Source organism: Onychostoma macrolepis, chromosome 23 (assembly GCF_012432095.1).
Source record: "Onychostoma macrolepis isolate SWU-2019 chromosome 23, ASM1243209v1, whole genome shotgun sequence".
Classification (NCBI taxonomy): Eukaryota; Metazoa; Chordata; class Actinopteri; order Cypriniformes; family Cyprinidae; genus Onychostoma; species Onychostoma macrolepis.
In genome coordinates this window covers 25,354,987-25,368,652 of record NC_081177.1, presented here as the reverse complement: position 1 = coordinate 25,368,652, position 13,666 = coordinate 25,354,987, and the positions used below count along the sequence as shown (strand labels likewise).

General features: G+C 40.2%; 1 protein-coding gene and 1 long non-coding RNA gene across 2 annotated transcripts in view; one reads left to right on the top strand and one right to left on the bottom strand.

The window, feature by feature from the left end:
- LOC131531560 (ankyrin repeat and SAM domain-containing protein 1A) overlaps nucleotides 1-13,666 on the bottom strand; it is a 102,814-nt gene that overhangs the window by 3,194 nt on the left and 85,954 nt on the right. The window contains exons 16-23 of the mRNA XM_058762395.1: nucleotides 10,360-10,458; nucleotides 10,039-10,185; nucleotides 9,726-9,833; nucleotides 7,904-8,071; nucleotides 7,674-7,811; nucleotides 7,399-7,470; nucleotides 5,912-5,998; nucleotides 869-1,006 (exon numbers count right to left, since the gene is read on the bottom strand). Coding sequence (XP_058618378.1) covers nucleotides 869-1,006; nucleotides 5,912-5,998; nucleotides 7,399-7,470; nucleotides 7,674-7,811; nucleotides 7,904-8,071; nucleotides 9,726-9,833; nucleotides 10,039-10,185; nucleotides 10,360-10,458 — 957 coding nt within the window. The remainder of the gene's footprint in view (nucleotides 1-868; nucleotides 1,007-5,911; nucleotides 5,999-7,398; nucleotides 7,471-7,673; nucleotides 7,812-7,903; nucleotides 8,072-9,725; nucleotides 9,834-10,038; nucleotides 10,186-10,359; nucleotides 10,459-13,666) is intronic.
- Nucleotides 2,635-4,605, top strand: LOC131531596 (uncharacterized). Its single transcript, XR_009268730.1, has 3 exons — nucleotides 2,635-2,717; nucleotides 3,728-3,843; nucleotides 4,452-4,605. It is a non-coding gene; the product is annotated as an uncharacterized LOC131531596 (long non-coding RNA).

Here is a 13,666-nt window from a genome sequence, read left to right as displayed (position 1 = left end):
TGGTATACAATTAACATCATTTGACAAACTTTGCTAAAGGGAGCAAAACACATTTTAGAGCATCTAAAAAGTCATTCCTGGCCCTTTTTATGCTTTTATATTCAATGAATTATTCATTAAATCTAAATTAATAAAGCAGCAGGCTGTGCAAATAAACAAACTCTGGAATCAAGATTTCTCAATGCAGTCAAGATGCATGCATATATTATAAGTATCTTTAATGTCAATTTTGATCAAAACTGAACTGAACTTTTTATATTAAAAAGTAATTCAAATGCATTTTCAAAAGATATTTTCGCTGTCTAATACAACCCCTTAACTCACAGAAAAAGCTATTTATTAATTGTTGCGATTGTCACCTGTCGCTTGATTTTTGAATTATCAAATGAACTGCTGGTTGCAGCTCTACTAGAGTCTGGCTGTAAGTATTCAAGGCAATGATAGGTCTAGTGTGTGTGCGTCTGTATCATTCAGGTATGATCAATGTAATTTTAATGGGCTGCTGCTCACAACCTCTCCTATAAAACTCTTTGTGATACTATCAGAGGCCTGGCAATAGGCCCACGGCGCTCTGCGCAACACAGAAAGAGAGAAAGAGACTCTCAGGTCCCAGAAATATGAGCATTTCAGAGCAGTAGTCCCTCAACTGGTGGGTCATTAAACAGGTCTGTTATGATTATCACAGACAGACATAATGTGAAATGCAAATTTGGCGGTTTCCAATCGAATTTAGATCTGCAAAAAAGCAATTTGCAGTTTGATGTTTTTTTCTTATCAGCATATAGAACTGCAGTAAAGCAGCTGAGAACCACTGATGGAGAAAGAGCTCATCTCTTATGCGGTGTAATGATGGTGCTATTTGTCTCACCACATCTACGGTGCTGAACACATGGCAGTAATGATGGCTGCTCTGCAGATCTTTAGTGATGTAAGCAAACGTGCAGAGGTCCTCTGGGTCCTGAGCCGCACACGAGATGTTTCTGATCTCATGTTCTGCAATGATGTTCTGCGCACACAACCCAAGATGACATTAGCCAACAGATCGAAGAACTTCAACAAAAAACAAACTTAAACAGAAACACCATACTACTACTACTACTATAGTTCTTACAGGAATAGCTAAAACAATCAATATCAGTCGATACTGAAAAATACAATTAGATGGATGAGACAGATTGGGGGAATGATGGGATGAAGCGATAAATTGGATGGAGGGATGATGGACGAGATGGATGGATAGGATAGGATAGGATAGGATAGAATGGCATGGCAGGGCATGGGATGGGATGGATTGAGGGGCTGGGATGGAGGGATGGAATGGGAAAGCATGGGATAGCATAGGATAGATTGGGTGGATGGACTGGGAGGAGAGATGGATGGATGGAGGGAGGGATGGATGATGATGGAATAGACAAATAAGATGGATTGAGTGGATGGAAATGAAAAGGCATGGCATTGGATGGATGGATTGGAAGGATGGGATGGAAGGATGGCATAGGACAGCATAGGATAGATTGGGTGGATGGATGGGATGGACTGATTGGAGAGATGGAAGGATGGCATAGGACAGCATAGGATAGATTGGTGGATGGATGGGATGGACTGATTGGAGAGATGGAAGGATGGGATGGAGGGATGGCATGGGCGGATGGATGGGATAGACTGGGGGAGAGATGGATGGATGGATTAGATGGACGGATAGGATGAATGAGTTGGATTGGGAGGCTGGGATGAAATAGCATGGCATTGGATGGATGGTTGGGATGGAGGGATGACATGGGATAGTATTAGATGGACTGGTTGGAGAAATGGATGGAGGGATGATGGATGGGATGGACAGACAGGATGGATTGGGTGGAAGGAATGGGACGGAATAGCATTGGATGGATAATAAAACAGACAGACACACAATCTCATTGCTGAAATCAGTTTCCCAAAACTACCCAAAATATTTTATAATGTTGTTTTTTAGAATAACAATTAATGCCAGTGCAATGTCTACTGACTCAAAAATGAATAAAACTTTAATAAAAACAAATAAATGAAATTAGGAGCCTCTATCAGACACCCGTGACCTTTAGCAAAATGACAGAGCTCAAGATCAGCCAAGAGTCACTCAATAAATCTGAGGTCCTCGGTGTGCCTGTTTATCCGTCATGTGACATGATGCGCCCGCGAGCCAGAGGGCTTCAGTTTAATGACCGGCCGTTTATCTGCCCGCTTGGGCTGAACGACAGAGGAGGATGATGTAGAATATTCACCAGAAGAGACGGACAGCAGCTCGTAAGTGTTGCGATACTTAGTCATAGATCTGTTGTTTAAATTATTTACTTGCTGTTGGGAAGGAATACTTTCGTTTCCCTTCTATTTCTATTCTGCATTTTCGTTGAGGTTTCGTTGTTTGATTGCACTTTCTGTTAATTATAATAATTTGCACCTCGGCTAAGAAGGAACCTGGATCATTTTCAGTGCTCCTTGCTAGCGAAGTGTTAGTTTCGTCTTGAGTTATTTGCACAAGGCTATTGGCTGGGCCAATCAGAAGCCGCCACAGCTGTTTTCACGGTAGTGTGTTAGGCTGTATTTATCAGAGGTCCGGCGCTGACGCGGAAGCATCAGCGAAGCGTTCAGCCTCCTCGTGTGAAGACAGACGAGGGTAAAGACCATCGACTTTTCCTGCGCGACTTTAACCGAGCAACGACTCCGAGCGACACACTTAAGTATCTTTTCTTTTTTCCCCCTTCCCTTACACACTCTCCGTTTCCATCCTCTTTCCTGCCACCTCTATCATGTGTTTCCAAACTATTCGGTTCTCTCTCAACCACGCTCTAACGTCCCACGCAGACGGCAACGTAATCCTGCTAACCTGCGCCTTATCTCTACCTCCTTCACTACACCTCTTTCCTTCTCTGTGGGTCTCTGGAATTGTCAGTCAGCTGTCAACAAAGCTGACTTCATTTCTGCTTTTCTTTAAAATCCACGCTCAGCATCTTGGGCTTGACTGAGACCTGGATTCGTCCAGAAGACTCAGCAACCCCAGCTGCTCTCTCTACTAATCTCTCTTTCTCTCACACCCCCGGCAAGTTGGCGGGGTGGAGGCACTGGTCTGCTCATTTCTAACAATTGGAAATACTCAACCCGCTCTTCCCTATGCAATTACAACTCATTTGAATCTCATGCCATTACTGTATCAGCTCCGATAAAACTCCAGATCGTGGTCATTTACCGTCCCCTAGCCAAATTCTAGCCACCTTCCTAGAGGAGCTGGACGGGCTGCTGTCCTCTTCGTGGAGGATGGCACTCCACTCCTAGTCTTTGGTGATTTCAACATTCACCTAGACAAGCCTTATGCTACAGACTTCCATGCACTCCTAGCTTCGCTTGATCTCAAACGCCTTACCACTACTAGCACGCACAAATCAGGCAACCAACTTGACTTAATTTACACACGCAATTGTACTGCAGATAACATTCTGGTACAACCGCTACATACTTCGGACCATTTCTTCATTACATTTACATTACACTTTGCTTCTCCTGTGCCACCAACCCCTACCAGTTACTTTTAGACGAAACCTGCGCCCCTTTCTCCTTCCCATCTTTCCTCTGTGGTATCCTCCTCTCTTCCTTCACCCACCCATTTCTCATCTCTGGATGTAAACGCAGCTACTGAGACTTTATGCTCTACCTTAACCTCTTGTCTAGACGACATTTGTCCTCTCTCCTCTAGGCCCGCACGGGCTGCTCCTTCCAACCCCTGGTTATCCGAGGTTCTTCGTGAACATCGGACTACACTCAGAGCGGCAGAGAGAAAATGGCGCAAATCAAACGATCTGTCGGACCTCAGTAGGTACCAGTCTATGCTCACATCCTTCTCTGCTAAAGTCCACACTGCCAAATCCTCACATTTCCGCAACAAGATCGACAGCGCTCCAGACATGCGTAATCTCTTCAGAACATTTAATTCCCTCCTCTGTCCCCCTCCACCTCCTCCCTCCACCTCTATTACAGCTGATGACTTTGCCACTTTCTTTACAGACAAAACTAGATCAATCAGTGGTCAGTTTTCACCTCCACGCACACAGGACCCTCACCCTACCACATCCACTGCTAAAACTCCCATCTTTTCTTTCTGTCCACTCACTGAAGCTGAAGTATCCAAGCTTCTCCTCTCCAACCATCCTACAACATGTCCTCTTGACCCAATCCCCTCACACCTTCTCCAAGCAATCTCACCCACACTCTTACCTGCACTCACACACATCATCAACACATCCCTACTCACAGGTAACTTCCCCATTGCGTTCAAGCAGGCTCGGGTAACCCCACTGCTCAAAAAACCTACATTAAACACTTCTCTTATAGAAAACTACAGACCTGTCTCTCTCCTTCCGTTCATAGCGAAAACACTTGAACGAGTTGTCTTCAACCAAGTCTCACTGTTTCTTTCACAGAACGACAAACTGGATGCTAAACAGTCAGGTTTCAGGAGGGGCCATTCAACTGAGACTGCGCTTCTCTCGGTCACTGAAGCCCTGCGAATTGCAAAAGCCCATTCCAAATCATCAGTCCTCATTCTGCTGGACCTATCTGCCGCTTTTGACACTGTCAATCATCAGATACTCCTGTCCACCCTCTCATCACTGGGCATCTCTGGCATTCCACTTCGCTGGTTTGAATCCTATCTCACTGGTAGGTCTTTCAGGGTGGCCTGGGAGGTGAGGTATCCAAAGCACATACACTGGTCACTGGGGTTCCTCAGGGATCAGTTCTTGACCCTCCTCTTCTCCACATACACTACATCACTGGGTCCCATCATACAGGCACATGGATTCTCATACCATTGCTACGCTGATGACACACAGCTCTACCTCTCTTTTCAACCAGATGATCCAACGGTAACTGCAAGGATCTCAGGTTGCCTGGCGGACATCTCGGCATGGATGAAAGAACATCACCTGCAGCTCAACCTGGCAAAGACTGAGCTTCTTGTCCTCCCTGCCACTCCGACTCTACAGCATGACTTCACGATCCAGTTAGGTTCATCAACAATAACCCCATCAACTTCGGTCAGAAATCTTGGTGTAATCTTTGATGATCAGCTGACCTTCAAAGACCACATTACAAAACTGCTCGATCTTGCAGGTTTGCACTATATAACATCAGAAAGATCAGGCCCTTTCTGACAGAGCATGCTGCACAACTTCTTGTCCAGGCCCTTGTCATTTCTAGGCTGGACTATTGCAATGCTCTTCTGGCTGGACTTCCGTCTAATACAGTCAAACCTCTACAAATGATTCAGAATGCAGCGGCACGACTGGTCTTCAACGAGCCCAAAAGAGCCCATGTTACACCTCTCTTTATCTCCCTGCACTGGCTACCAATCACGGCTCGCATCAAGTTCAAGACACTGATGCTTGCATATAGAACAACCACTGGCTCAGCACCCGTTTACTTGCACTCTCTATTAACAAACTACATCCCCTCCAGAAATCTGAGATCTGCTAGTGAGCGACGCCTCGTGATACCATCACAGAGAGGCGCAAAATCACTCTCTAGATCATTCTCATTCACCATTCCTGGCTGGTGGAACGATCTTCCCACCTCTATCCGGAATGCTGGATCCCTGTCAATCTTCAAGCAACAACTGAAAACTCATCTCTTTCGACAGCACTTGACTTCATCCTAAACTTAAAAAAAAAAAAAAAAAAAAAATTATCTTTACTTATTCCTTCCTTTGGTAGTTTGTATTTATTTGAACAATGTCTGAGACTTGGTGTTGCAAGCACTTCGTATGTCTGATTGCCTCTTCAAGATTAATCGCTCGATGTATTCCCCAATTGTAAGTCGCTTTGGATAAAAGCGTCTGCTAAATGACTAAATGTAAATGTAAAAATGTAAATGATGTCATCACCTTGTTGGCAGCGTCAATGAATTTCACACCCTTGTACGTGATGGAGAGGACGATGGTGGGGATCTTCCTCATCTGTTCTGTCGACCTCTGAGAGAGAAAGAGAGAATTATAGGATGTCTGTCAATGTCTTTTACATCATATGGGGTTAATATAATGCCTGGAATATTTAAATGCAAATGGATTAATTGATTGATTGACTGATTGATTGTATGTATGACATATTTTGTTCCAAAATTGTCATTACTGTAAAATAGGGGCCCACTGGGGGGCCTCAGCAAACATCAAAAATGGGCATAGGTTAGCTTAAAAGTATTTAAATGAATACTAATTAATACTATTAATATACTAAATAGTACTGTAACTAAATTAAAAAAAATCAAAAAAAAAAAAATCAATAATATTCCGTTTTCATGTAGCTTCAAAACTTCTGGAATTACAAAATGAATAGTTAATTAACTTAATTTAATCAACACTTCCAGTGTCTGTTAATAAAAAGTCTGAAAACAAGCAGCTTTGTCACATTTACAGGAAAAAAAGAAAGAAAGAAAATATCTTTTTATCCATATATTGACACCTTCACATATTATGTCGGACAATGGACAGCTTTGAATAAAAAAAAAAATTGAGAACTACTGCTGTTAAAAACAAATATATATATATATATATATATATATATATAAACTAAACTGTAAACATAATATTCAAAAATAGTATTAGGCACCATGACAGTATTTGTTGTACTAAATTTAAAATTGCTTATTATTACTCATTTATAATTAAATATCAATTTAAAAACAAATAATGAATTAGTATTTTACATTATGGTAATGAGGAATTGAGGGGAATGGGAGTACTTAATTATGATGAAAATAAATGTCATAATGCTAAAAGTCTTAATGGTCCTTAAAATGTTGTTTTATTATTATCATTAATATTTAGGGGTGAGATGTGACCAGTTTCATTGTGAAATTCACCAATAGCCAATGCTAATGTTTAAGGGACAGATTTCTTATGCCCTTTTTTATCATTTAGTCAAAGACAACATTTGTTAGTTCTGACTGTTTATGCTTTGGTCTTTTCATCAAGTGCCTGGCCCGACTGACAAGACTGCACCTCTGCACTGTCCAAGCTGTGAGCGGCTGAGCAAACAGTTCTGCTTGATTATTTAACCATTTAAACACCAACATAAACTGCTGCTTATCAGAACAGCCAATGAAGTGCAAATCTGCAGTCTGTCTCTCACACACAGGACAGTGCGATGAAGCGGAAGTCCATTTTCCACTTTCTGGACAGACCTTGTTAGTCATATATTATGAAACTGTCCTTTTTTGCGCTAGTGCCCCGTAGAGGACTCGCACGGGTGGCATTTTCCCTGACAGTGCTGCTTGCTGCCCGTTCCAAAATATAATAATAATCTCAGCGTCCTGGCGTGACTCCTCACAGGAGACCTTGAGCTCTCATTGGCCGAAGACTCTGTGAACACCTACCCTCATTTTAGCACAGGCGTCCTGCGTTGACTCTGTTCCTCTTAGTTCTTTAATGAGCATTGAGCCCAGATACTGCAGAACGAGCGAGTCGGGACAAACCGGTAAAGAGAGAGAGAGAGAGAATTCAGTTGGTCTCAGCTGGCAAAAGCAAACAGTTAAATCACATGATCTAAACACAATCAAAGGTTCGGGTGATTTCATAACCCATCACCTAAATATGAATTATGACTTTATTATTATATAAAGGGGCTGTGTTATGATAGAAATATTATTACGTTGGCCTCGTAACCGCATGATTCGAAGATGAGCTTCTCGGGCTGATGGTGCCAGTTCTGGACCGGTGTGTACGGTGCCGCCAGACTCGGGGGTCGTAAGGTCAAGCGAGGTTCCCGTTGACGTTCCTCAAATCTCTCCTTTAGGAAGGAAACATGCTTTTAGGATAAAGTGGCCAAAATGTGCATGATTTGAGCAGAAACAGAAGGATTCGTGGATTCGTTTGACTCACTTGTGGTTGTGGTCTGTCATTAGGCCGCTGTCGAATAGCCACGTCATATTCTGAGTCGGGACCTCTCCTCCTCCCAGAATCGCCTGCAGGTAACAGGGGATCCATGGAGCGTGTGTAGGAGTCCGAGTGACTGAGAGGAGACGAGGTCTGGGACATGAGATCCTGACACTGCAAAAGAAGCGTTCAATGAGGGAGATCAGCCAGCCAGAAAGATGCCCTTGCTCAGAAATGAGCTCAAGAGAGAGAGAGAGAAAATTTACAGTATACTGCACTTTGTTATAGACTGTAATCAGGGCTGATGCCAGATTTCATTTGTTGTGAATAAAAATGAGGCTGTGAGGGACAGAAGTGCAGTCTGTTCAATAAGGCAAACTGTTTTCAACCTGGGAGACTGAGCAGAGGAAAACACACAGAAAACACAACTTCCTCTAAATTTCTAGTGGACAAAGAGAATTGAATTAAATTGAATTTCGCATTATGGTAATGGAGATAAGGGGAAGTGACCTTAAAAGGTCCATAAAATGTGCTGATTCAATTTTCTTCATGCAAATGTAATTTTTTTTTTTTTAAGTTTATGTATTTTTATTTTAGGGTGAGATATGACCAAAATTATTGTGAAATTTCAAGATCCTTCTGTGAGGGACAGAAGTGCAGTCTGGACCACGATGTTTCAGCAGAGGAAAGCTGCCTTTGCTATTTGCATGACGAGTAACAAGTTTATATATGAGGATAATAAAGTTTTCTTTAGATAAAAATGCTTTGAAAGGCAAAAATTTGCTTTCAAAGTGAATATTTCTTAGGGAATATAATTCCCTAACAGAAAACCAGCATAATTGAATAAAATATTAGTTAGTTTAAGAAATCCTGGACTCTGTCATGAACAGTATAGCAGTGTTTTTTTGTTTTTTTTAAATGATGTTAAGAACTTGTGTGTGATTCTGGAATGTCCTATTTGGCATCATGTACTGTATCTCATCTCAGCAATTACTGAAAATATGCAACTTTTACCCCCAGTTCAGTTAATTTCTTATAGTTTGTTCTCAGATCCCATTCTTTTTGAGGGTGGTAAGGAACACTTTAATATCTGTGAAAAGTGCTTCTTTGGCAGCAGCGTCAGCTTGTTCAAAAATATAAGGGAAAACGAGAGGAATGCAACCTTAAAAGGACCTTAAAATGTGTTTCTTGGATTTTCTTCATACAAAATATAATTTATTTTATGATTTTTTCCCCCAAATATTATTATTTTGGTGTGAGAGATGAGCAATTTCATTGTGACATTCATCCAATACCCTTCTGTGAAAGGCATAAATGTGGTCTGTTCAATAAGTCACACTGTTTTCGACCTGGATGATTCAGCAGAGGAAACAGAAAATACATCTGGCAAATTTCTAGTAAACTAAAACTCTGGAAGGCATGGTTTGCGAAAATAAGACGTGACCCAGTTGTTAATCTTTTGAATTAAGAAACAACTTTAAAAACATTTTTTTTTAAACAATTAAATTAATACACATTTACAGATCAAATATTTGGTATATTATAGTTTGACTCTTTCTCATTTTGCAAATTATTATACTCAACTAAAATTACATATGCCATTTCAGCAAAATTAATCAATTTGTCATGCCAAAATATTGATAATATTTTCATTAGGAGACCAAACCTACAACAAAAAAACACTTCATTTCGAACAAACTGTAATTCCACCCTCAGGGTCTCAGAGTTTTTGTTTACTCCTAATGGTCTACTTAAAGCCTAAAATCTATTCTATAATATGTAATATTATAAAATATTATAAAATATTATAGCATACAGCAGTACATACTCTGATCTGAGAGAGGCGGGGTGGTTTGACCGGAGGCTCCTCATACGGCCGTTCAGCTAATGACGCAATAATCCTTTTCCTGTGGCCCAACAACGTGATCTTCAGCACCTACAAATAGACATAAAACACACGCAAAGGCAAAAATTACACAATGTCTATTAAGCAACATAAATACCCTGCTCTCAACCGAATAATTCAGAGTCAAGTAATTTGATTTTTTTTAAATAAAGTAAAAGCCAACTATGTAATTACTTCATATAATACTTGACATAAAACAAATAACAAAAAAGTCTATACTGTATCACGTTCTCACATTGACAATCTCCAGCTCCCACAAGTTCTTCACACATTCTAGCGTGCGATATCCGCTGGACAGGAAGTTCTGCAGGTATTCCTGAAGACCCAGGACATCCAGCCACGCAGCGAGGGATGTGCTGCCGTCACAGCCTAATGCTTTCACCTGCAGAGTTCAAAACCAACAGAGAACTTCAGACCCAGTACAGATAAACTACCCGCTGACAAACAACGGATATTATTAAAATGATGGACATCTTACAGAATAATACTGTTAAAGGCATAAAGTGATTATAAGCATGTGACAATCCTCGTCAAAGTATTTTAGACTCAGACAAACCTTTGGTAGAGAACGTGCAGCACTGAGGATCTTCCTGCGATGTGCCGGATCCGTGATGCCAATTTCTCTCAGGTCTTGCTCTTCCATTACGTCATTTCCCTACACAAACATACATACACACATATCAGGTGAAAAACAAGACAAAAATACAATATACACAACGCCACAACACACAACCTAAATGCACAAGCCCATATCAATAGTGTATGCCAATAATGCATCAGTTGGTAAATGTATTTTTTGTCTGAAAAAACAAGGTTTAATTCAATGTACTGCAAAGCACCATAAAAAACAGCAACATCGATGGTCATCTCTAAACCAACTCTACTTTAATCAACAAACATACAGAAGGTCTCCACTTTATGGATTGAGGACACAATATATATCGGGTAGGACAGAGGCACACATCTCACATTGTTTGTATGAGTGTGCGTGTTTCATGTTTCTTCATTGATCAATGCCATGTACTCTAAACACAGTGCGTCCACCACAGCAGCATCTGAGCGATCGATGCAAGACAGCGCAGAGAGCAATCTGAGGTGCTGATCTCACAACGAGACACACACACACTCAATCCCTTTATACACAGGAAACACTGTGCATGACCCTTCATGCACCTGAAGTGTCTATCAATCAAATGATGTCAAGAATATAATAAACTTGATTCAGACAGACAGGAATTTACAGTAGTGAGTGCATTGTTTTGAGATGTTGAACTGTGATTTGCTGTGAACTGACCGATTTACAGTACCCCCAACAAAGTGTGCTTCAGTGTTAGCGTGTGCCCATTACATGAACCACAAACTGTATGCTGTGGAGAAAATAATGACTCCTTTGAGCACTGGCTGTCATTATGTGCTGATTGAGAGAGACAGTCTATTCTAACGAAGACACACACTGAAACAAAATCATTCAGTTGCAATCCCCACTTCAAGAGCATTTCACTGCTAAGCAAAAAATTAAATAAAATCATAATCATACCAAAAAAAGCTCTACAAAACAATCCATGAACCAAAACAAACCCAAGGCGAAAACATTTATTTTAATAATAATAATAATAGGCTAATAATAAAATAAGGCAAACCATTTAAAAAGATCAAAAGAAACAAACCTATAAAACAAAGCAAACCACAACACGAAACCAATAACATGAGCAAAAAAAAAAAAAAGCAAAACAAAAAACTCAAACAAAAATCAAAAAGAATAAAACAAACAAAAAGCAAAATCACACACACAAAAAAACTAAAAAGCAAATCACAAAACGAACAAGCAACAAAAAGCAAAACAAAAACTCAAAACACAAAGCAAAAACAATAACACTGACAACAGAGTAAACCACAAAAAAATAAAAATAAAATACTAACAAGAAAAAAGCAAACCACAAAACAAAACCAATAACAAGCAACAAAAAGCAAAATAAAAACTCAAAGCAAAAAATAAAACAAACAAAAGGCAAACCACAAAACAAAACCAATAAAAAAAACTAACAAAAAGCAAAAATCACAAAAGAAACAAAAAGCAAAACACAAACACAAACACAAAACAAAACCAATAACACTAACAAGAAAAAAGCCAACCAAACCAATAAACTAAACCATTATCACAAGCAACAAAAAGCAAACCACAAAAAAATAAGCTACTAAAACAAATACAATAAAATGCAAACAACAAAATGCTAAAAAAAAAAAACAACTCAAAACAAACAAAACCAATAAAAAAAAAAAGAACAGACAATAATCAAAAGCTCATCGCAGTGTCCCAATAATGACAGAGAGATAAGTGATCCTGTCACCTGTTAATCGATTATCAGCATTAAGAGTTCTTGTCCTAACTAGTCTACAGTAAAATATTGTTGCAAAAGCCTGCTCCTCTTAACTCTGTATTAAACATCAAATACGTTTTGATCGGCTTTGATTTTCTCTTCGCACAGCGCTTCGGTGGACAGGCAGAACTGCAAGTCATACAGTTTTGGCTGGTGTAAGAAAATTGTCATAAACGTCCTGTGCGTCAAACTAACACTTTCTGATCCAAGACAGACACTGAAGGAAGATGCAGATCTGCTCCGAATCAAATAAGAGACATCTAATGCTTGGATGAATATATCTACACAGGCACACACAAATCATGTCACTGTCCGTCATCATTCACTGAACCACTTTAAGTCTCATCTGCTCATTCTGTGATAAAGTGAGGAGGGAGGCAGATGGTGAATAAGCTCGAGTAAAACTGCCCAAATCATTTAGAGTGAAGAAACGGCAGCTGAATGCAGAAGGGGTGAGGTGGATCAATCTGTCTCCGTCCACTTTTTCTCTCTCGCTCTCTCTCTTTACAATCCACTTAACTCTTCTCCTCTCATTATCAGCCTTCAGTATAGACTGAAATCATATCTCTGAGAACAGCACACATAGATGTATTCTAGTACGGATGGGATAATGTGACAATGAAACAAATGGATGTTGCACATTCAGTTGCTCCAAAACGTATCTGGACACTACTTGCACTGTCAGATTTTCTAATATTTCTGTGTCATACTTCCGCAATTTTTTTACCGACTTGTATCATTCATTTTCGAACCACAAGCAAAACTGTGTATACTTTGCATTTAAATCCCAAACCGCAGGTATGTAACGGCGATGTTTGCTTTAGTAACAGCAGTAATAAAAGCTTGTATGACTCACAGCTCCAGAGACTTCGGAGACTTTGCGAAGTTTGCAAAGAAATAATGTTTTTTAGAGCTATCCAATTTCACAGAGACATCTGAGAATAAAACTTTGATTCCAGTTGCGGAGAGATTCCTCATGACGGCAGAGGAGAAAATCAGCCCCTAATAAGGGAAGTCCACAAAACAACAGCTCTATTCCAGCAGCAGCGTCTGAGCAATCAAAAGATATCTGTGCGCTTCGGAGCCGTGGAAATCCTCAGTGGAAATCTCCTTAATGTAGAGGAACTTGAATGAACTTTGAGGAACGATGCAGATGCTTTATGACTACAGAGGAATTCATAATCATTTCACACGTTAGCTATCGTCAAGTGATGCCTTAACCATAATTAGGCACCAATTAAACGCTTGCTAGTTCAGAGCACCTGCACTTCTGGGTCAATGATGAATGAACAGGCATGATGTGAATCCATGTGCAGAAAAAGTCACTTGACACGTTTAAACATGGATGTCCTGATACAACATTTGTGAGCCAATATCCAATTATCTAAGACAACATCTGCTGATACTGATAGTTTGATGGTCGTTTTAAGAGACTGATAATTACACAACTTCAAAGGGAACTGACATATCGATTTATTCTTTATA